We start from the raw sequence: 23670 nt of genomic DNA on the forward strand, positions 1-23670 counted from the left end.
ATAAAGATCAACTTCAAGTATAAAGTATTTGCCTTCAAATAATTTTACTTTTGATTCTAAAGTATGTTGGTTTATTGTGGCTGTAATGTCTAATTTTATCCAGTGTCCTTGGCTGTTTGGTGCCCTAGGCAGGGCCCACACTTTAGAAGACACTTTACTGCACAGATTCTGTTTGTTTTAGTTTTTTTTCTGCGATTTCGCAGAACCCAGGAAAAGTTCATTATGACATAATGAACTTGGATTTTCAATATTAGGAATGAAATGTGCTTTATTTGGAAGCAGCCCGTCCCCTTCCCATTTACATTTACATTTACAGCATTTATCAGACGCCCTTATCCAGAGCGACTTACAATCAGTAAGGACAGTCTCCCTGGAGCAACTTAAGATTAAGTGTCTTGCTCAGGGACACAATGGTAGTAAGTGGGATTTGAACCCGGGTCTTCTGGTTCACAGGCGAGTGTCTTACCCACTAGGCTATGACCACCCTCACACCCTTTCGATAGGTGTTAGACTTCAGCCCAGCAGCACTACAGAGGACCTCATGCTCACGTCCCACATATGTGGGTGTGATAGAATTTAGAGTACACAACGACGCTCCTTATTCGAATTGTCTGTTCCACCTTAAATACTGCTCAGGAGACTACAGTAGGATTTATTTTACATGGAAATGTCCATGTAAATCATAGATTTATGTGCTGAGCAAAGTTACCAGGTCAGTTTTACAATAAAAAAAAAGTTTTGGGCCAGAGTCGATACTATTTCCACACATCCTATTTTTACCTTAGAAAGCATGAAAACATTTAGAGCCACATGGAAAATGTTATGCGTCTTGCAATGTTCGACAATGTGAATATCATTCCAGAGCTTAACAAAGGCAACAGGATAGGGATATGGCAATATAATGAGGAGGCTGACAAAAACCAACACATTTTGTAGAAGATAACAGACTGTATTAAGTTCTGTGGTGCCTTTGAGCTTGCTTTTCCATGGCATTTTCAGAGAGCGTGTGGACTCTATTGGATCGTTGGATGCTGTAGTACACAAACCTCTGCAGATTTTCACTGTGTTTAAAGGGTAGACAGTGCAGACTGAACCTGTGGGCTGCATGTTCCCAGTTGTGAGGGAGCAGATCCTTGATGACACAAAAGAGTAATCAAAAAACATTTACATTTACAGCATTTATCAGGCGCCCTTATCCAGAGCGACTTACAATCAGTAGTTACAGGGACAGCCCCCCCCCTGGAGACACTCAAGGTTAAGTGTCTTGCTCAGGGACACGATGGTGGTAAGTGGGGTTTGAACCTGGGTCTTCTGGTTCATAGGCGAGTGTGTTACCTACTAGGCTACTACCCCCCATTGTGAAAAACGTGCACGTGTGAAGTAGATATGGGTGAAAACAAGTGACATAAAACACAGACATTGTTTTTTGCTTTAATTTTTTTATCCAGAGTCAGAGTGCGTCTGATAACTGACGAGCAGCAGTCACCAGGAGCCACTTTTTCTTAGTTCAGTTATGTACCCTGATCAGAAAATAGATAATAAGTTGACATTTATCTGCAAATCATTAATTAGTAGTACTTGACTTAATAGGTAAGACATACCTAGCATGTATTGCAGAGTGATCAGAAATTTTACACTTTTTGAGAAATATTGTATCATATATGAAGTCTTTGCACTTCCTGATGTAAGAATGATAATATTCTAAATATAATATTTCATTTATGTCAGTCTCAGGCATTATGTCAATCATCAGCTGTGTGTGAATATACTGCATTTTTGTGCTATGTTTTATCGCTTTGTCCTCTGCTTGTTTGTGTGAGTTTGCTTCCACCGTTCTCTGGTCCACCGGCCCTGGTTCTCCACCACCTCGTGGAGGAGATCAATAAACGCATACTCGTTGTCCAGCAGCAGATTGTCATCTCCAGGGGATCGGGAGCCACCTGTAGGGGGAGCCAGTGAGCCTGAGCCGCTGCATCGCCCGTTTGCTCCGCCCTCTTGCAGGGGGGTGTCTGTTTGGGCTCTTGCCCTTTCTTCTTGGTTTGTTTGAGTTCTTGACCCACATCCTTCTGTTATAGACCCTCTTTTCCTTGACACTCCTGTCCTCAGTCTCGGTCTATCATCAGGCTCAGGATGATCCTGTGCAACTTCAAGCTGCTTCACTGGTTCAAAGATAAACTGGCCGTTGTCTGAATCTACATTGTAGTCTACTTGGAGGAGTGGATCCTGCTGAAAGCCGGGTCTGAAACCCCTCTCAGCTACTATAACTCGATTGTCTTCTCTCGAGGACAGAGCATTTGATGGCAAAGCTGTAACAGAGACTTGAGGATCTGCTGTGATGTTCCCAGGAGGACAGCAATCACATCAGTGTTAAACTTTGGCAAGAAAATGAATCTAATCACGTCCTTACTGTCTGAACTTTGTTCTTTTATTAAGACTGGCCAGGTCGCAACTCTACGAACAGACTTCCGAGGTGCCAGACCACTTCCATCATGGCAACGATGATGCTTTTTAGATTCTACGTTTTTCATAGCCGTTTTTGTATCAATAGTGAGGTAGGGCAAGTTTTCCATGTCCTCTGGAGAACTGCGGTGTCCCTGTTCCAACCTTCGTTCAAACATACTTTCTTTTTCTTCTGCAATTTCATCTTGAGGTATTTTTTTCTGGAGTGCATTTTCATTCTTCTCCTTCTCAGTCCTACTTTTATCATCTGGTGATAAGCTGTGCAGTCTTGCTTCAGTTTCTCTGTGATCTTTGTGTGGATTTCCTGACTTATCATAGTTCTGACTGAGGAATTCTGTTCTGGAGAGCACTGGGCCTGCAGATTTAGACCGGTCTCTTATTCTGTTGCTTTGGGTCAACTTGACTGAATCCATGTGATGGCAGTCTGTTACTTGGGATTCTACAGCATGTATTGGTGGACCACGGCAGGGATTCACTTGTTTCTTCAGATATTTTCTACAATAAAGAGCTGAAAGGACACAGACGCCACACACCAGGGCACAGAGAGCCACTGGGGACAAGTTACTGTCATTTGCCTTAATACGGTACCATCAACATTTCAATCACCTCTTAGACGTATAAAGTGAAATATATATATTGAAGTCATAAATCTTTACTCACCGATGAGAAAAATAAGTCCTGGGTATCCAATAGTTAACCCCACAACTGGTGTGTGTGGTGTGGTGCTTGGCACAAAGACATCAAGTTGCAGACATGAGATGTTCCAGACTGGACGTCCCCTAAGCACAGCTGGAGTCGAGCAGGTTACTGCGGTCTCGTTCTCCAGACAAGAGGCGTTCTGTAAACCTTCATAAATCATTTCATGCATTTTAGAGTGTTCAGTGTTTTGGGTTCATTCCTTAATGTGGATCAGTATAAATAATGATAAGTTCACCTTTCAAGAAGACAACAAACTCCCCAAAGAGCAACCTTCCACAGGAACAGTCCCAAGGATTTCCATCTAGGCGTACCTTGGTGAACTTTAAGTGGTTCAGGGCCATTGGATTCAGATGCATCAGGCGGTTGACTGAAAGGTCTAAATGGGCTAATTTGTGGAGAGCACTGAAGCTTCCTCGAGAAATGGTGTGAATGTGGTTACGAGACAAATTAAGACTGATTAGGCCTGTGAAGTTGGACAGATCTGCCTGATCTACAGCCTCTATACTGTTGTTGTACAAAGTGATATTTTGTAATTTTTCGGGGTGGCTGAACCATGTGTGGTTTATTTTTGCCAAGTGGTTTCCATCCAACTTTAGGTTTATGAGCTGCTGGAAGGCATGAAGGGCTCTGGGGGACATGTCGGTGATCCCATTGTTGGTCAATGTGAGGCTAGTCACCGATGATAGAGAGTCGCTGTTGAACACTGTGGAGTTGAGGTGACCCACATTGTTCATGAAAAGGACAACAGAGGTCATCCCATCAGGAAAGCCTGTAATGAAATTAGTTATTCAGTGTGTCCATGAGAAATATATATTAGTCTGATCAAACACTGTATTCTCTGGTCAAACATTGTATATATACTTATGTTGGCCAATATTTATGAATCACGCGTGTTGGGGGGGGGGGTATTTGCTGATACTAAAAACACATTTACAGATTTCTTTTTTTTAAAATGCCGTCATTTATGATCAAATTTGAAAGTCGAATAGAGCGATCTTGTAATTCCCACTTACATATTGACTGGTACGCTGTATCGGCATTGTGTTTGAAATGTTTAAGTGTCAGATTCCAAATATCTTTTGACAGGAACTTACTTGATGGAACCTTTGTACAGACAAAGTCAACGGTCAGCAGCTGACACTCGGAATGTACCACATCTATGCAGCCCCACATCAGGAGAACAAGGGCAACTGGGAGAATACAATTTAAATGATATTTATATCTACTGTCTATCAAATTAACCTGGCACCTAGAAATGTGATAAAGCAGGTAAAGTCTCACCCCACATGGTGTCCATATCTGCAGCGGCATGTGAATAGTTCCAGAGGGACAGGAGCTAAGAGTCGACCAGTTACCAAGATACAGGTTTGTCTGCTGCGGCTTTACCAGGGATACAGAGGTCACTACAGAGATGTTGAACTTGTGGTGTTACAGTTGGATGATAAAGGCAGGGACGGTTTAACACAAGCCCACCTGGAGTTAGAACCACCTCTTCCTGCTCATCCTGAAAGAAAACAGGTCCAGCACTGACTAATACTTAAGATTGCGCTTAGATTCTGTCAAAATGGTCTCTTGCTGGGTGGAATTTCATATCTGGGTCACGGATCAGACCCCGCACACCGCTGCAATAATGGTCTTCATTGCTGACAACATACGATGAACAGTCTTCTCTGCTCAGAGACTCTGTTCAGCGTAGCTGACGACATGAAGCTGCAAATAAATATGAGTGGCAGACCAAAAAAAAAAAAAAAAGGAAGGAATGAATATGGGTTTGACGACATATTTATTGAATTTCAGTGCCTCTTGTTAAAATAAATAAGTGGTATGGTAAAGAAATAGTAGTATGACCAAGCATGGAAAGTACAGTATTAAAAAATTGTGATCAATACCAATACAATCTTTTAGTGAATATAAAACACCTAAAATACAAAAAACTGCAATTAAGTACACAAGAATGCAGCAAATCATTAGAAATCAAGTTTTCAAAAGCTTCATTTGGAACCAGTAGTTGTAGTCGATCTCCAGGGCCATCTTTCTTGGCCCTTGTCAGTGTTGCCGCTTTTTTAGTGTTTGGTTTTATTAAACGTGTTTCTGAATCAAATTGGACCTTGCGTTTTAACGAAGAACTGACAAGCCTTCGCTTCGTCTGTTTTTCTATAAGCCACGTAGGTTTTGTGCAGGCCCATGAGCATGGGAAGAGAGAGCTGATTTAAACCAAACCTTCACAACATCTCTTACAATCGAGGTGCTTAATATTTCAGCTAAATTTCAGATACTTCATGAGCGTTCTCGACAAGCCTGGTTCAGGGAGCCCTTTGCTCAACTCAGCAGTCTGAAGTCACTTATGTCAGTGCTTTAACTGAGTGCTTTAAAAAAAAAAAAAAAAAAAAAGGATAAAATGGAACACAGAAAAAGAAGGAAGAAAGGAAGGAGGATGAAGTGGCAGTTTACCCCTTTTTTCCAGCAATGTTGTCATCTGTAAAATAATTACACAACAATTGCAAATATGTTTTCCATTCATGTATATATTAAATACTGTCATTCAAATGGCTTACAGCGACACACTCTTTGAAACAGAGCACGCTGCTCTTTGCAGGGATGAGGGTGGAAGGGAGAGAGAGTTTAAGAGAGCAGGCGTCTTCTGCTTGCACTGCTTGGTACAGCACGAGGACAATGGGGGATGAAGTTGACCACTTCACAGGACAAAGTGCCCAGTGGAGAAACAAGATTAGCAGTAACATCCGATTCGTGAAGGAGTAGGAAGGAAATCATAAAAAGAAAGAAAGTGACAGAGAGAAAGACAGACATGGGTAACAGAGCATATTGTCAACAGGACCATCAGTTCTCTACAGCTGCTCTACGGCTGATGAGCTTCTTAAAGCGTTCCATGAAGATGACAATAGTCAAGTACCATGACGTGTGAAGGCCAGCGTACGGACGTCTGAGGCTCGCCCCAAAGACGCAGCAGACATATCTGAGCAGCACGTTTGGGGAGACAGTGAGGCAAGTTGGCAATACTTTTTGATTTGTTTCTGACAACATTTACATTTACAGCATTTATCAGACGCCCTTATCCAGAGCGACTTACAATCAGTATTACAGGGACAGTCTCCCTGGAGCAATTTAGGGTTAAGTGTCTTGCTCAGGGACACAATGGTAGTAAGTGGGATTCGAACCCGGGTCTTCTGGTTCATAGGCGAGTGTGTTACCCACTAGGCTACTTCCACCCTTGGAGAAGATTTTGACTTGATCTGAGGACCAAGAGCAGAAGGTGAGTCCAGGCCCTGCAGGCTCAGTGTAGTCCAGAAAAGACACAAGCCCTCTGTTTCAACAAAAATAAACCAGGACATTCGACAAAGCCTTGAAGACGAGAGGGTGGGCTGCGGCAGAAGAGACGAAGATGGAGACACCAGTGCCAAAACCAATAAATACTTCAAGTACCAAGAAATATACCACATTTACAATAAAAAAAATATTAAAATAATCACCTTCTTCATCACCACCACATGCTGCACCAGTTTGCATCAATAAACAAACCCTTAATGATTCATCAGATCAAGAGCCAGGAGGTCCATTCACTCAAGCAACCAAAGAGTCAGTCCAGCTCACACCACTTTTTAGAATTTGTTTTTGTTCAAAATAGTTTTTTGCAGGGCACAGGTCCAAACATCCTTCATCTCCTCTCAACTCATTTCCCACTCATATTCTTCTTGGGCCCAGCCGGTCTCTTGACCTGCCACAGGTGGTTGTGGATGGTGAGGGCATCCACGCTGACAGACACCGTTTTGGCAGGGATGACTGTGAACTGCTTGCGGTCTGAGCTGTACTTGTACAGCTTGTCAATCATTTTTTTGCTGATGTTCTTGGGCCCGGTGCCTGTCAACTTCTGGATCTCTTCCGTGTCAGGGAAGTAGGAGTAGAGAGCTCGGAACTGACAGCCACCATCACGGAACAGGATCATAAGGTGGTTTGATTCACACTTTTCTAGCTCCTACAGAGAAAAACAACCCTTCTGTGACAAATGCGTTAAGCAGCATTTAATTGAAAACTAACGCTTTAATGGTGGGTGCAAGTGGGATGCAAGTGACAACTCACCTCGAGGATTGAGTTTTTCTGAGCTTCATTTACTTTCCCAGCCAAACAGCAATGAGAGATGGCATTGTGAATGATTGGCTTGTTTGATTTTGCACTTGGTTCCTTGAAAAGTTTTGGACCTAAAGAGAGAAAGTGGGGAGGGTGCACGCATTAAAAAAAACAACAAAAAAAAAAACACCATCAGTCGTTACGAGTGAGGAGCCTTTGATTGAGCTTTTACCAGTATATTCAGCCATGGAGGTGGAAGTTATGGAAGACGCAGTTGAGCCATTGTCCCAGTCCCTCTCAGTTGTCCGGCTGGAGTTGCGGCTAAGGCCAGGGAAAGACTCAGGTCTTTTGGGGTGAAGAGCTCACTCTTGAAGACTCTTTTATGACTCTGTTGTGGCCTCAGCCATCTTTTATGGTGTGGTCTGCTGGGGAGGTAGCATCTCTGCTGGGGACAGAAAGAGGCTGAACAGGAGGGCCAGCTCTGTTCTAGGATGCCCTCTGGACCCAGTGGAGGTGGTATTGACAGGTGAATGGTGGCTAAGCTATCATCCCTGCTGGGCAACATCTCCCACCCCATGCAGGAGACCCTGACAGGACTGAGCAGCTCCTTCAGTGGCAAGCTGTGGCACCAACGATGTGGGATGGAGAGATTCAGAAGTCCTTTCCTGCCAACTGCTGTCAGGCTCTACAACAGCTGACCACACAAACACACATCCAATACACCATCTCCACTTCTCTTAACTGCAATATGTCTATATCTACCTACACAACCAGTACACCATCTCCACTTCTCTTAACTGCAATTCTTCTGTATCTACCTACTTTGTACATATGTAACATCTTGCAAAAAATAAATGTATATACACACATATTTTTACCACTCACATTCACTGTTTTATACTATTCTAGGACTATTTATTTGCTTGTTTGTACAGTGAACATTTATATTATACAGTCCGTGCTGTTGTCTGTTGCTGCTTGTACTGTCCACTTCCTGCCATGACAATGTAAATTGGACTAATAAAGGATCATCTTATCTTATCTTATCTTATCTTATCTTATCTTAACAGAGCCACATTTATACACAATAACCAGTCAGTATGTAACAGTGGAAGAACAATTTATTACACAATTTCAAATTACATTATGTGGGTAATAACACTGAAAAAAATGTGAAATAATTGTCAGAAAGGGAAATTCAATACAGAACTATATACAGTGTTAATAAGATCGATTGAATATACAGCAAAAATATACTTATAAATAAAATATACATTTAAATACAATGAAATTAAAAGATTAATAAGAACACTTTACAATTATTTGCAATCTTTAGACAGTGCAAACAGAGCAGAGGTATTCTTTGTCCACTGCTGGAGTGCTGACTTGTGCCAGTGTTGGGGCGCACCGAGTAAACAGAGGTGTAGGGGTTTCTGGGTACATCCTGCAACACACAGCCAGAAATAAAATCAGAACCCCTCCGCAACAAAACTATATTTCTCAAAATATTATGTGACAATCAATTTCGTGTGTATTCATATACTGTGAATTGTACAAAGTAATATGTTGATATATTCTATAATAATATATTTTATATGTAAGCAATATATAAATGTATGAAACAGGATATATGCAATTACTGCAAAATACTGCAATTATTGCTGTTTTCATATATTGAATAAATACATTGTTATACTATTTAAGATATTATTATATATACTGAAAAATGTACAACATTAAATGAGATTATATATTGAAAACTGCATTGCAAATATATGGGGAAGTTTCTCATATATTGAAATATATTTGCCAATTTATTGCAATAAAAATTCTAGCGTACAGCAATATACGTTTGTTTTGTAGGGGAAACATCACGGCAGAAAGAGTTTGGGGAGGGACATGACGGGAAATTTACCTGTTAGTTTTAGTCAGCAGGCCAAATGCCACCCCATGTTGTTCTGGTGAGTGGCTCTCAGTCCCAATCTGCCTCTCCTCCTCCTCCTGGTCCTCGGGAATGACTGTCTGCCTGCCTTTCTTGGAAATGATGACAGAAAACACTATTACTATGAACACTGTATTAATTCCTACTAAGAACCAAATGAAACCCCATGTTGTCCTGCTGAGTGTCTCTCAGTCCCAAGCTGCCTCTCCTCCTCCTTCATCTTATCCAGCAGCGCCACCATGAGGCTACAGGATTACTGAATGTGTGTAAGAGTTTGAGGTTTATTCCTTGCTGAATGTATTTTTATGTTACACGTAAAATATTCTCACCAGTGATGGTTTTATCAGGTGAAGATTTTAAGTTGAACTTCTGGTTGACGTCACAGCTGCTAGAAAAAAAAACACAAAAAATGATCATATTTACATTTACATATTTTCATGCTAATTTTTCTGTCTCCTCTGTAAACATAAGAAGCATCGTTAGTTATTCTGGTAACAAGAGAGGCGGCGGAACAATTTTGGAATATAATTTAATAAACGTGTCAGGCGCTTGCGGAAGCGGTGGCGGCGGCGTGGACGCTCAGCCGGCACTGCGCAAGGTGGCCTGTAAACCAGTTCTTCATGTTGTGCTGGAGGGTCACTGGAGCAGGGCAGCTGTCTCGCAGAATCTTCTTGTCCTTCTTTTGGGGTGACTTGTGGTTCCTGCTGCTGAGGAGACTCCAACCGTGAAGGACTGTCCAGGTCCACATCTGAAACGATTCCAGGCTCAGCATCTCTGGGTGCGTCCTGCAAATCACACCAAGAAATAGAGTCAGTCCTGCTCCAAATAATCACAGCAGAAAGAGTTAGGCACAGGGACACAACACTGTCTTTACCTCCAAGTTGACATCGTTTCTGCTGTCCTGTGGGCGGCTGCAGTCCTTGCCCTCCTCCTCCTTCTGGTCTGGGGGCTGGTTTTCTGGCCGATCGACTTCTAGGGAGGCCGGTGGGTGGGGGTCCTGCTTCAGCCAATCAAGCAGCTCCAGCAGGAGACTGCAGGATAAGTGTGACTGAGCCACAAATGTGTGCTGCACAGACACAGAAAACGTGAGGAATATCGTCACTGTTACACTCAGACTGTGCTGCTGTGATCACATGAGGGAAATCTTACTGAGAGCAGTTCCTCTGCACTGGGTCTGTTCTGAGCTTTCTTCTTCAGGCAGGCTTTAAGAAAGCTGGCGAACATCTCGGACCTGATGAGAGAGAAGTCAATGTTATCTTACACATACATACATGTAGACACAACGAGCCTCTTTTTGGCCTCTTTGCTGACCAAAGAGGTCGATATTCAGACTCTCAGTTAAATTTGAACATGAGCTGTAAAGGAAAATAAATAAAAGTACAAAACCCAGTGTGTGTGTCTGTTAACAAGAAATGTTAATAAGAAATTGCATGTTATATGTGTACGAGAGCCCATTTTGTAGGAGCAGGGATTCTATCACTAATGATCAACAGGGTTCATGATGGACAAACTCACCTATATTTTTCGGCCTTTAGTGTTGGTGGCTTAAAGTGTTCAGATGATCTTTCTGCAAAAAGCCTTTAAGGAAAAACACATGAACATGAAATGAGCCACCGACAGGGACTTTTTTCACGTGACACTTGTGTTAATGTGAATGTGTGACTTGAATGCAAGTGTTTCTCAGTGTGTGTTATGTGTGTTAAGAAGATAGAATACGCGCACATGTGTGTGGGGTGGGTTAAGGGCTTGATTTTACCTGTCGACCTTCATATCGGTATTGGGAGGTTTCTTTTCTGCCATTTCAATAGCAGTGATGCCCAGTGACCAGATGTCACAGAGACAGTTGAAGGGTCCTTTGGTCACGGCGACAATCACCTCCGGGGCCATCCTACACAATCACAAACATATAAACACACGAGGTCTGGAAAAGAGACCAACACACTCAGTAGTTCCTTCCTCTCAGGAGGACTCACCAGTGGGGAGTACCAGAGACATTTCTTCTTCTGTCCATGTCGCTGAAGTTGATTCCTGATCCCAAGTCACCTGTAGAAAGAAATGAGAGAACATTACACTCACTTTACATAAGTTCTTCTCTCTGTCAGTATAATTGGAATTGGAGGACCAGGGCAATACTCACCAATTTTTATTGCACCCTGCCTGCCAACCATGATGTTGTCGCCTTTCACGTCGCTGTGGATCACCTTCATTTGGTGCAGATAAGCGAGTCCCTGAAACACACACTGTTAATCAAACACTGAAAACCAGATGAATGTCTGTTGAGTGCGAGTGTTCATGTGCACTTACCTTCAGTGTCTCTCTGCACACAAATGCTATTTGGTGGTCACTAAAGGCACCAGCTTCTATCAGTACAAACAATAAGCAGTAATCAGGATGAGTAGGCCAGTAGATCACACAATGAAAACTCCACAGTCATGTTAACACACATCATATGCACATAAGTGCTGCAGTACCTTTGTAAAGATGTTTGATGGATCCCTCGCAGTACTCCATGCAGATCCACAGGAGATTGTTTCTATAATAACAAAACAATGATTTCATTTATCTTCAGATGTAAACCAGCCACCTACATCACTCGTTACATTTCTCCATCACTTCACCCATTTCTCTCCCTCCCTCCCTCTGTATTTTGCTTACACTATGAAGCTGTCTTTGAATCCCACAATATTGGGATGATGGCATCGCTCCAGAATGTGGGTCTCTTGCAAGCGCCGTTCTGGGTTCTTTCCTGGAAACCGAATAATCTTCACAGCTAAAAGCTCCTGTGTTTCTTTATTCTTAACCTGCAAAATAAAAAGTAAAGTAAATAAAGATCACATACCATCTTATAACACACACTGCACACACACACACACACACACACACACACACACATATTGCACTACTTTAAATTACCTTCCACACTCTGCCAAATGATCCTGTCCCCAGGATCTGAAGAAGCTCCATGTCGTTGGTGGTCATCTTCTCCCTCCGCTGCAGAGCTGCTTCAACTGCTGGCTGTAGAAAAATAGTACAGTGACAGCTTTAACATCTCTGATTTTTAACAATGTGTGGACATGCAAAACAAGCACATTTCTAAAGCTTGCAAGATGGTCAATTAGAGGATTTCACAATGTCTCCCATGCCCCAATCTCTCAATATGTTTGGTGAAATTTGTGCTGATTGTAAATTCCACTGGTGCGAACCTTTTAACATTCATAAGCAGCCCAAAAACTTTGTTCAAGTCCGCAGAATAAAATATGATCATGAAGCCATGAACAGACTGACCTGCTGGTGCTGCTCCGCTGACGCCCTCTGGTGGTCGGTGGTGTTCCGTTCTGCTCTGAGGTAAAGAGAAGAAGAAAAGTGAGCAAAACCTTCATATTTACACACACAGGTTATGTCGAGCGAGAGTCCAATGTCTGTGTGGCTAGTTAGTTAGTTGTAGCATTGCTAACTAGCGACTCCCCCTTTTTGTAGTAAAATAAAACAGGATTCAAGTGTAAATTAATTCTCACCTCGTCTGGTGCATTGCACAGTAGCTTCGATGTCACTCCAGCGTCCTTCTCTTTCGCAGTAAAGTCGACAAAACGCCAAACTCCGAGACGAACCGAGTCTCTGTGTTTTGAGGCACTGAATACAGGACTCTGTGTTTTGTGTACAGTAGTCATGGTAACCTGTCATGTCATGTTGGCGGTGTTGTTTTTAATCAAATAATTTTGTCCATTTAGCATCTTCAGTCCACTTTTTACTTAACCGTCAAATTAGAACTTGTGCTTTAGCGCCCTCTGCTGACACAGTTTTATCATGACAGTCGATGAATAAAACCAGGCGCTGGGGTCATGACGGATATATATATACACTACTCGCAATAAAATAGGGATATTGTTATTTACATGAGTGCTTTTCCTATTTGTTCTGAATTTTAATGTAATAAGTAAAAGTTCCCTTTGATATTAGTAATAATGTATGAGAAGAAACACAATTTTTATTAGTGTAATAAACAGTAAATTCCTCTCATCTTTAACGTTTAAACACAATAACCAATCAGTGTGTAACCGTGGAAGGACAATTTCACAGTTTCAAATAAATCAAACACACACAAATAATTTATTTTATGCCAAAATAAAATTATGTTTTATAACACAGTGAAAGAAATGTGTTTAAAGACACTCAGATTAATGGATATTTAAATTAAACATGTAATATATATATATACACTCCCAACTTTTCATGTTATTGACCAGACACATTTCCTACTTTAAAAATAATGTTGAGAATAAGAACCTTTTTTTTTTTTTAATCTGAGGTTATAACAGTTGTGAAGTGCTCCAAACAATGTGTGAGGCTTCCAACTTTGCTATGTAGAAAGCAGTTTTAGCAGAGGTGAGGTTAGTGGAGAATTTGCATAGAAGATTTTTGGTTTGGACAGAGATGATCCGTAGAAAGGCAAAGTGAGGAGAGGAGAGAGTTAGTGGTCAGGAAAGAGTCAGAGGTTAGAGGATGTGTTAACACCCGAGTAGGTAACACACTCGCCTATGAACGAGAAGACCCAGATTCAAATCCCACTTACTACCACTGTGTCCCTGAGCAAGACATTCATCCCACAGGCCATCAGACACCGGAACACTTAGGGACTTTTTACTCTGGACTGGATGTAACATCAGACGAATCCACCCTTATCTGTCAACACAGGCCACCCAGATACTGGTTCAGTCCTTAGTAATCTCACGACTGGATTACTGTAACTCCCTTCTAGCTGGTCTACCTCTATATACCATCTGACCTCTACAACTAATACAAAATGCAGCAGCACAACTGATCTTCAACCTTCCCAAATTCACCCACACCGCCCCTCTGCTACGTTCCCTCCACTGGCTCCCAGTAGCTGCACGCATCAGGTTCAAAATACTGATGCTGGCCTACAAAGCCAAACATGGAGTAGCACCATCCTACCTCACAGCCCTTATTACACCTCGCACTGCACCTCGTATACTCCGAGCCTCCAGTACTGCTCGCCTGGTCCCTCCATCTCTGAAGGTAAAAGGAAGACATTCATCTAGACTCTTCTCTGTCTTGGCCCCTTCTTATTGTCTGTCTTATGTACAACCGAGTGAATAAAAAGATTGTATTCATAGTTGGGGTCCTAGTGAACCAGAATTGATCACTTCATCGATGGTAACATGAAAGCACGTTGTAAGTCGCTCTGGATAAAGGCGCCTGCCAAAAGCTTTAAATGTAAATGTAACGTTGTTTAAATGTGACATGTAGCACCAGGTTCTGGAGAAACATTGTTTTGTTTCACTATGTACTGTCATGTATGCAGCTGAAATGACAATAAAGATCAACTTCAAGTATAAAGTATTTGCCTTCAAATAATTTTACTTTTGATTCTAAAGTATGTTGGTTTATTGTGGCTGTAATGTCTAATTTTATCCAGTGTCCTTGGCTGTTTGATGCCCTAGGCAGGGCCCACACTTTAGAAGACACTTTACTGCACAGATTCTGTTTGTTTTAGTTTTTTTTCTGCGATTTCGCAGAACCCAGGAAAAGTTCATTATGACATAATGAACTTGGATTTTCAATATTAGGAATGAAATGTGCTTTATTTGGAAGCAGCCCGTCCCCTTCCCCTTTCGATAGGTGTTAGACTTCAGCCCAGCAGCACTACAGAGGACCTCATGCTCACGTCCCACATATGTGGGTGTGATAGAATTTAGAGTACACAACGACGCTCCTTATTCGAATTGTCTGTTCCACCTTAAATACTGCTCAGGAGACTACAGTAGGATTTATTTTACATGGAAATGTCCATGTAAATCATAGATTTATGTGCTGAGCAAAGTTACCAGGTCAGTTTTACAATTAAAAAAAAGTTTTGGGCCAGAGTCGATACTATTTCCACACATCCTGTTTTTACCTTAGAAAGCATGAAAACATTTAGAGCCACATGGAAAATGTTATGCGTCTTGCAATGTTCGACAATGTGAATATCATTCCAGAGCTTAACAAAGGCTACAGGACAGGGATGTAAGAATGGACATCGCGGGAGCCTGCTTTGTCTTACATAACAGATGTCTGCAGGGGGAAGTGTAACATTCCTGTGTCGACGGTTGTGGGTGAAGATTCGACACCCCGGTTTTTACATGTCTTTTGTCCGACGTCAACGTGCGAAGTATCAGCCGTCAGGACCGCCCACCCTCTTTGTCTTCACCAAATGGGAGGCACTGGGGGCGTGACATCAGAAACAACAGGTTCTGATTGGTCAGTGACAACTTCCTGTAGGCCAGTGACAACTTCCTGTAGGCCAGTGACAACTTCCTGTAGGCCAGTGACAACTTCCTGTAGGCCAGGGGTATAAATGTCTGCACACATGTGGAAAAGGGAGCTCTGAGCTATCTTGCTCAGGGGGGTTTCCCTCTCTTTCCCTTCTCTTTCTCTTCTCCCTCTTTACTCTTTCTTCTCATGTTTACTTTCTCTGTAACCTTGGTACCTTTTTACATTCAATATTCACATGTAACTACAATAATTATTTACCGGTGTTAATAAATTAGAAACTGTTCATTTCTAACCTCTGTTGTGCCATGCCTCTTTCTGCCAGGTAACATCAAATTGGAGTGGTTGAATACAGTGCTTTGTGTGGAGGGAGAAAGAGTTTTTTCTACACACTCTATTCTCTTCTCCACACCACATGGTCTTCATAAATGTGCCTTTTTACAAATGGTGATCCCGACGTGATACCTTTGCTCGGATGTGGATCTGTGACCGTAAGTCTCTTTTATCTGAATTTTACTGCATAGGGAGGAATAGAATCTATGTGCTTTAATTTAAATAAAAAGGATCTACATATCCTAAAAAGCCCGGGACCGTAGAAACCGAGGCATTTCTAAATCCAGATCCAGTCCGACAAGGTATAAAATGAACATAGACTAATTACTGTATCACTTACAATGTGGCATGTAGATATGGCTGGCACAATAGATGAACCCACAAACCAAACTGTAACCAGTAATAACCAGGATTTGTGACATTTTAGATTACTGGTATTACATTGAACATCATAAACCATGTCCCACGGTGAACAATTTGATAATAACTGATCAGGGATTGGAAATTGCACTGTTAAACTTAAATGTTTTTATTTTAAATTCATGTTCAGTGTGATCAACATGTTTAGGATCAGAATTTAAATTTATGTGAAACTGTTTCTCTCTCTGAACACCTCAACAATGCCATAATCTCAAACAATAGCTTTTAGTGATAAAGGTGTAATTCTCTAATCACATGGCAACAAGCGGGATTTTATTTGTGTTTATTTTTCCGGCCACTGTTGTTGATTGAACTTCGTTAAGCCGATGCAAATTCGCAGAGTTATGAATTCCCTAATAAAGGTGTAATTCTCCAATCACATGGCAACAAGCGGGACTTTTTTATTTATTTATTTGTGTTTATTTTTCCGGCCACTGTTGTTGATTGAACTTCGTTAGCCGGTGCAAATCCGCAGAGTTATGAATTCCCTAATAAAGGTGTAATTCTCCAATCACATGGCAACAAGCGGGACTTTTTTATTTATTTATTTGTATTTATTTTTCCGGCCACTGTTGTTGATTAGACTTGATAAGCCAGTGCAAATCTGCGGAGTTATGAATTCCCTGATATCATTTTAAGCCTCCCACTATATTTACATGTTTTTTGCATTACAGTATCTGATCATTGTTGTCATTTGTTTTTCTGGTTTGGTTTTAATGTACGATGAACACTGTTTTTCTACATGCACAATCTGTATGCAAACCTCATCACACTCCAGACAAAGAACCCAACCAAGTGTGAAAAGCCCTGGATCCAGTTGAATATTCTATGTATGCTGCTGTGTTTGATCTATGCCAAGAAGACAGGTTTCCCTACAAGGGTGACCTCAGACGCCTGAGGATCACAAAGGACACAGAACCACAACTATCGGCTACATTTGAATTCCCGACTGACCAGGAAGCAAGCAGATACACAATCATGACCCAATTGTGATCCCCATGGACCCTGAATACTCGAGTGCCCCAGGGGATCAACCGGCCGTCTGTAAGAATGGACATCGCGGGAGCCTGCTTTGTCTTACATAACAGATGTCTGCAGGGGGAAGTGTAACATTCCTGTGTCGACGGTTGTGGGTGAAGATTCGACACCCCGGTTTTTACATGTCTTTTGTCCGACGTCAACGTGCGAAGTATCAGCCGTCAGGACCGCCCACCCTCTTTGTCTTCACCAAATGGGAGGCACTGGGGGCGTGACATCAGAAACAACAGGTTCTGATTGGTCAGTGACAACTTCCTGTAGGCCAGTGACAACTTCCTGTAGGCCAGTGACAACTTCCTGTAGGCCAGTGACAACTTCCTGTAGGCCAGGGGTATAAATGTCTGCACACATGTGGAAAAGGGAGCTCTGAGCTATCTTGCTCAGGGGGGTTTCCCTCTCTTTCCCTTCTCTTTCTCTTCTCCCTCTTTACTCTTTCTTCTCATGTTTACTTTCTCTGTAACCTTGGTACCTTTTTACATTCAATATTCACATGTAACTACAATAATTATTTACCGGTGTTAATAAATTAGAAACTGTTCATTTCTAACCTCTGTTGTGCCATGCCTCTTTCTGCCAGGTAACATCAAATTGGAGTGGTTGAATACAGTGCTTTGTGTGGAGGGAGAAAGAGTTTTTTCTACACACTCTATTCTCTTCTCCACACCACATGGTCTTCATAAATGTGCCTTTTTACAGGGATATGGCAATATAATGAGGAGGCTGACAAAAACCAACACATTTTGTGGAAGATAACAGACTGTATTAAGTTCTGTGGTGCCTTTGAGCTTGCTTTTCCATGGCATTTTCAGAGAGCGTGTGGACTCTATTGGATCGTTGGATGCTGTAGTACACAAACCTCTGCAGATTTTCACTGTGTTTAAAGGGTAGACAGTGCAGACTGAACCTGTGGGCTGCATGTTCCCAGTTGTGAGGGAGCAGATCCTTGATGACACAAAAGAGTAAACAAAAAACATTTACATTTACAGCATTTATCAGGCGCCCTTATCCAGAGCGACTTACAATCAGTAGTTACAGGGACAGCCCCCCCCCCCCGGAGACACTCAAGGTTAAGTGTCTTGCTCAGGGACACGATGGTGGTAAGTGGGGTTTGAACCTGGGTCTTCTGGTTCATAGGCGAGTGTGTTACCTACTAGGCTACTACCCCCCATTGTGAAAAACGTGCACGTGTGAAGTAGATATGGGTGAAAACAAGTGACATAAAACACAGACATTGTTTTTTGCTTTAATTTTTTTATCCAGAGTCAGAGCGCATCTGATAACTGACGAGCAGCAGTCACCAGGAGCCACTTTTTCTTTGTTCAGTTATGTACCCTGATCAGAAAATAAATAATAAGTTGACATTTATCTGCAAATCATTAATTAGTAGTACTTGACTTAATAGGTAAGACATACCTAGCATGTATTGCAGAGTGATCAGAAATTTTACACTTTTTGAGAAATATTGTATCATATATGAAGTCTTTGCACTTCCTGATGTAAGAATGATAATATTCTAAATATAATATTTCATTTATGTCAGTCTCAAACATTATGTCAATCATCAGCTGTGTGTGAATATACTGCATTTTTGTGCTATGTTTTATCGCTTTGTCCTCTGCTTGTTTGTGTGAGTCTGCTTCCACCGTTCTCTGGTCCACCGGCCCTGGTTCTCCACCACCTCGTGGAGGAGATCAATAAACGCATACTCGTTGTCCAGCAGCAGATTGTCATCTCCAGGGGATCGGGAGCCACCTGTAGGGGGAGCCAGTGAGCCTGAGCCGCTGCATCGCCCGTTTGCTCCGCCCTCTTGCAGGGGGGTCTCTGTTTGGGCTCTTGCCCTTTCTTCTTGGTTTGTTTGAGTTCTTGACCCACATCCTTCTGTTATAGACCCTCTTTTCCTTGACACTCCTGTCCTCAGTCTCGGTCTATCATCAGGCTCAGGATGATCCTGTGCAACTTCAAGCTGCTTCACTGGTTCAAAGATAAACTGGCCGTTGTCTGAATCTACATTGTAGTCTACTTGGAGGAGTGGATCCTGCTGAAAGCCGGGTCTGAAACCCCTCTCAGCTACTATAACTCGATTGTCTTCTCTCGAGGACAGAGCATTTGATGGCAAAGCTGTAACAGAGACTTGAGGATCTGCTGTGATGTTCCCAGGAGGACAGTTGTCTTTACAGCCAGCAATCACATCAGTGTTAAACTTTGGCAAGAAAATGAATCTAATCACGTCCTTACTGTCTGAACTTTGTTCTTTTATTAAGACTGGCCAGGTCGCAACTCTACGAACAGACTTCCGAGGTGCCAGACCACTTCCATCATGGCAACGATGATGCTTTTTAGATTCTACGTTTTTCATAGCCGTTTTTGTATCAATAGTGAGGTAGGGCAAGTTTTCCATGTCCTCTGGAGAACTGCGGTGTCCCTGTTCCAACCTTCGTTCAAACATACTTTCTTTTTCTTCTGCAATTTCATCTTGAGGTATTTTTTTCTGGAGTGCATTTTCATTCTTCTCCTTCTCAGTCCTACTTTTATCATCTGGTGATAAGCTGTGCAGTCTTGCTTCAGTTTCTCTGTGATCTTTGTGTGGAATTCCTGACTTATCATAGTTCTGACTGAGGAATTCTGTTCTGGAGAGCACTGGGCCTGCAGATTTAGACCGGTCTCTTATTCTGTTGCTTTGGGTCAACTTGACTGAATCCATGTGATGGCAGTCTGTTACTTGGGATTCTACAGCATGTATTGGTGGACCACGGCAGGGATTCACTTGTTTCTTCAGATATTTTCTACAATAAAGAGCTGAAAGGACACAGACGCCACACACCAGGGCACAGAGAGCCACTGGGGACAAGTTACTGTCATTTGCCTTAATACGGTACCATCAACATTTCAATCACCTCTTAGACGTATAAAGTGAAATATATATATTGAAGTCATAAATCTTTACTCACCGATGAGAAAAATAAGTCCTGGGTATCCAATAGTTAACCCCACAACTGGTGTGTGTGGTGTGGTGCTTGGCACAAAGACATCAAGTTGCAGACATGAGATGTTCCAGACTGGACGTCCCCTAAGCACAGCTGGAGTCGAGCAGGTTACTGCGGTCTCGTTCTCCAGACAAGAGGCGTTCTGTAAACTTTCATAAATCATTTCATGCATTTTAGAGTGTTCAGTGTTTTGGGTTCATTCCTTAATGTGGATCAGTATAAATAATAATAAGTTCACCTTTCAAGAAGACAACAAACTCCCCAAAGAGCAACCTTCCACAGGAACAGTCCCAAGGATTTCCATCTAGGCGTACCTTGGTGAACTGATTAGGCCTGTGAAGTTGGACAGATCTGCCTGATCTACAGCCTCTAACTGTTGTTGTACAAAGTGATATTTTGTAATTTTTCGGGGTGGCTGAACCATGTGTGGTTTATTTTTGCCAAGTGGTTTCCATCCAACTTTAGGTTTATGAGCTGCTGGAAGGCATGAAGGGCTCTGGGGGACATGTCGGTGATCCCATTGTTGGTCAATGTGAGGCTAGTCACCGATGATAGAGAGTCGCTGTTGAACACTGTGGAGTTGAGGTGACCCACATTGTTCATGAAAAGGACAACAGAGGTCATCCCAACAGGAAAGCCTGTAATGAAATTAGTTAAGTCAGTTATTCAGTGTGTCCATGAGAAATATATATTAGTCTGTTCAAACACTGTATTCTCTGGTCAAACATTGTATATATACTTATGTTGGCCAATATTTATGAATCACGCGTGTTGGGGGGGGGGGGGGGGGTATTTGCTGATACTAAAAACACATTTACAGATTTCTTTTTTTTTTAAATGCCGTCATTTATGATCAAATTTGAAAGTCGAATAGAGCGATCTTGTAATTCCCACTTACATATTGACTGGTACGCTGTATCGGCATTGTGTTTGAAATGTTTAAGTGTCAGATTCCAAATATCTTTTGACAGGAACTTACTTGATGGAACCTTTGTACAGACAAAGTCAACGGTCAGCAGCTGACACTCGGAATGTACCACATCTATGCAGCCCCACATCAGGAGAACAAGGGCAACTGGGAGAATACAATTTAAATGATATTTATATCCACTGTCTTTATCAAATTAACCTGGCACCTAGAAATGTGATAAAGCAGGTAAAGTCTCACCCCACATGGTGTCCATATCTGCAGCGGCATGTGAATAGTTCCAGAGGGACAGGAGCTAAGAGTCGACCAGTTACCAAGATACAGGTTTGTCTGCTGCGGCTTTACCTCCTTAGTAATCTCACGACTGGACTACTGCAACTCCCTTCTAGCTGGTCTACCACTATGTACCATCCGACCTCTTCAACTCATACAAAATGCAGCAGCACGACTGATCTTCAACCTTCCCAAATTCTCCCATACCACCCCTCTGCTACGTTCCCTTCACTGGCTCCCAGTAGCTGCACGCATCAGGTTCAAAATACTGATGCTGGCCTACAAAGCCAAACATGGAGTAGCACCATCCTACCTCACAGCCCTTATTACACCCCGCACTGCACCTCGTATACTCCGAGCCTCCAGTACTGCTCGCCTGGTCCCTCCATCTCTGAAGGTAAAAGGAAAACATTCATCTAGACTCTTCTCCGTCTTGGCCCCTCGGTGGTGGAATGAACTTCCCCTCGAGGTCAGAACAGCTCAGTCACTGAGCACCTTCAAACGACAGCTCAAGACCTTCCTCTTTAAAGAATATTTAGATTAAATTGTAATTTTCTTGTCAATTGGTTGTCAAACTTTGTGTACAGAATCTACAACAGAGTGAATTAAATAGATGTATTCATAGTTGGGGTCCTAGTGAACCGGAATTGATCTCTTCATCGATGGTAACTTGAAAGCACGTTGTAAGTCGCTCTGGATAAGGGCGTCTGCCAAATGCCGTAAATGTAAATGTAAATGTACCAGGGATACAGAGGTCACTACAGAGATGTTGAACTTGTGGTGTTACAGTTGGATGATAAAGGCAGGGACGGTTTAACACAAGCCCACCTGGAGTTAGAACCACCTCTTCCTGCTCATCCTGAAAGAAAACAGGTCCAGCACTGACTAATACTTAAGATTGCGCTTAGATTCTGTGAAAATGGTCTCTTGCTGGGTGGAATTTCATATCTGGGTCACGGATCAGACCCCGCACACCGCTGCAATAATGGTCTTCATTGCTGACAACATACGATGAACAGTCTTCTCTGCTCAGAGACTCTGTTCAGCGTAGCTGACGACATGAAGCTGCAAATAAATATGAGTGGCAGAACAAAAAAAAAAAAAAAGGAAGGAATGAATATGGGTTTGACGACATATTTATTGAATTTCAGTGCCTCTTGTTAAAATAAATAAGTGGTATGGTAAAGAAATAGTAGTATGACCAAGCATGGAAAGTACAGTATTAAAAAATTGTGATCAATACCAATACAATCTTTTAGTGAATATAAAACACCTAAAATACAAAAAACTGCAATTAAGTACACAAGAATGCAGCAAATCATTAGAAATCAAGTTTTCAAAAGCTTCATTTGGAACCAGTAGTTGTAGTCGATCTCCAGGGCCATCTTTCTTGGCCCTTGTCAGTGTTGCCGCTTTTTTAGTGTTTGGTTTTATTAAACGTGTTTCTGAATCAAATTGGACCTTGCGTTTTAACGAAGAACTGACAAGCCTTCGCTTCGTCTGTTTTTCTATAAGCCACGTAGGTTTTGTGCAGGCCCATGAGCATGGGAAGAGAGAGCTGATCTAAACCAAACCTTCACAACATCTCTTACAATCGAGGTGCTTAATATTTCAGCTAAATTTCAGATACTTCATGAGCGTTCTCGACAAGCCTGGTTCAGGGAGCCCTTTGCTCAACTCAGCAGTCTGAAGTCACTTATGTCAGTGCTTTAACTGAGTGCTTTAAAAAAAAAAAAAAAAAAAGGATAAAATGGAACACAGAAAAAGAAGGAAGAAAGGAAGGAGGATGAAGTGGCAGTTTACCCCTTTTTTTCCAGCAATGTTGTCATCTGTAAAATAATTACACAACAATTGCAAATATGTTTTCCATTCATGTATATATTAAATACTGTCATTCAAATGGCTTACAGCGACACACTCTTTGAAACAGAGCACGCTGCTCTTTGCAGGGATGAGGGTGGAAGGGAGAGAGAGTTTAAGAGAGCAGGCGTCTTCTGCTTGCACTGCTTGGTACAGCACGAGGACAATGGGGGATGAAGTTGACCACTTCACAGGACAAAGTGACCAGTGGAGAAACAAGATTAGCAGTAACATCCGATTCGTGAAGGAGTAGGAAGGAAATCATAAAAAGAAAGAAAGTGACAGAGAGAAAGACAGACATGGGTAACAGAGCATATTGTCAACAGGACCATCAGTTCTCTACAGCTGCTCTACGGCTGATGAGCTTCTTAAAGCGT

The 23670-nt window shown here is 42.1% G+C and overlaps 3 protein-coding genes across 3 annotated transcripts; all 3 read right to left on the reverse strand.

Annotated features, from left to right (window-relative positions):
• Positions 1-2258: 2258 nt before the first annotated feature.
• Positions 2259-4518, reverse strand: LOC114799603 (uncharacterized). Its single transcript, XM_028996390.1, has 5 exons — positions 4441-4518; positions 4254-4349; positions 3395-3928; positions 3121-3306; positions 2259-3010 (listed from the first exon to the last, which is right to left on the reverse strand). Exons 1-5 carry the CDS (start codon positions 4454-4456, stop codon positions 2259-2261), a joined length of 1584 nt encoding a protein of 527 aa, XP_028852223.1. The 5' UTR covers positions 4457-4518.
• A 1988-nt stretch (positions 4519-6506) lies between these two features.
• LOC114799979 (calmodulin-regulated spectrin-associated protein 1-B-like) lies at positions 6507-7577 on the reverse strand. The gene is made up of 3 exons (XM_028997008.1): positions 7475-7577; positions 7255-7373; positions 6507-7150 (listed from the first exon to the last, which is right to left on the reverse strand). Exons 1-3 carry the CDS (start codon positions 7488-7490, stop codon positions 6848-6850), a joined length of 438 nt encoding a protein of 145 aa, XP_028852841.1. The 5' UTR covers positions 7491-7577; the 3' UTR covers positions 6507-6847.
• A 1713-nt stretch (positions 7578-9290) lies between these two features.
• On the reverse strand, positions 9291-12713 carry LOC114799605 (mitogen-activated protein kinase kinase kinase kinase 5-like). The gene is made up of 13 exons (XM_028996391.1): positions 12700-12713; positions 12470-12524; positions 12098-12199; positions 11840-11985; positions 11656-11717; positions 11489-11544; positions 11322-11412; positions 11158-11227; positions 10941-11072; positions 10700-10762; positions 10334-10415; positions 10059-10250; positions 9291-9969 (listed from the first exon to the last, which is right to left on the reverse strand). The coding sequence occupies exons 1-13, from the start codon at positions 12711-12713 to the stop codon at positions 9664-9666; spliced, it is 1371 nt and encodes a 456-aa protein (XP_028852224.1). The 3' UTR covers positions 9291-9663.
• Positions 12714-23670: the final 10957 nt, after the last annotated feature.

Source organism: Denticeps clupeoides, chromosome 11, assembly GCF_900700375.1.
Source record: "Denticeps clupeoides chromosome 11, fDenClu1.1, whole genome shotgun sequence".
NCBI classification, from domain to species: Eukaryota; Metazoa; Chordata; class Actinopteri; order Clupeiformes; family Denticipitidae; genus Denticeps; species Denticeps clupeoides.

Coding starts and splice junctions, on each gene's coding strand:
- LOC114799603 (XM_028996390.1), bottom strand. Junction 3,929..4,253: donor CTGTACAAAGGTTCCATCAA/GTAAGTTCCTGT, acceptor ATTTCATTACAG/GCTTTCCTGATGGGATGACC. Junction 3,011..3,120: donor AGGACTTATTTTTCTCATCG/GTGAGTAAAGAT, acceptor ACTTGTCCCCAG/TGGCTCTCTGTGCCCTGGTG.
- LOC114799979 (XM_028997008.1), bottom strand. Junction 7,151..7,254: donor AGAAAAACTCAATCCTCGAG/GTGAGTTGTCAC, acceptor TTTTCTCTGTAG/GAGCTAGAAAAGTGTGAATC.
- LOC114799605 (XM_028996391.1), bottom strand. Junction 11,986..12,097: donor CATTTGGCAGAGTGTGGAAG/GTAATTTAAAGT, acceptor TTTATTTTGCAG/GTTAAGAATAAAGAAACACA. Junction 10,416..10,699: donor CTAAAGGCCGAAAAATATAG/GTGAGTTTGTCC, acceptor CTCTCTCATCAG/GTCCGAGATGTTCGCCAGCT.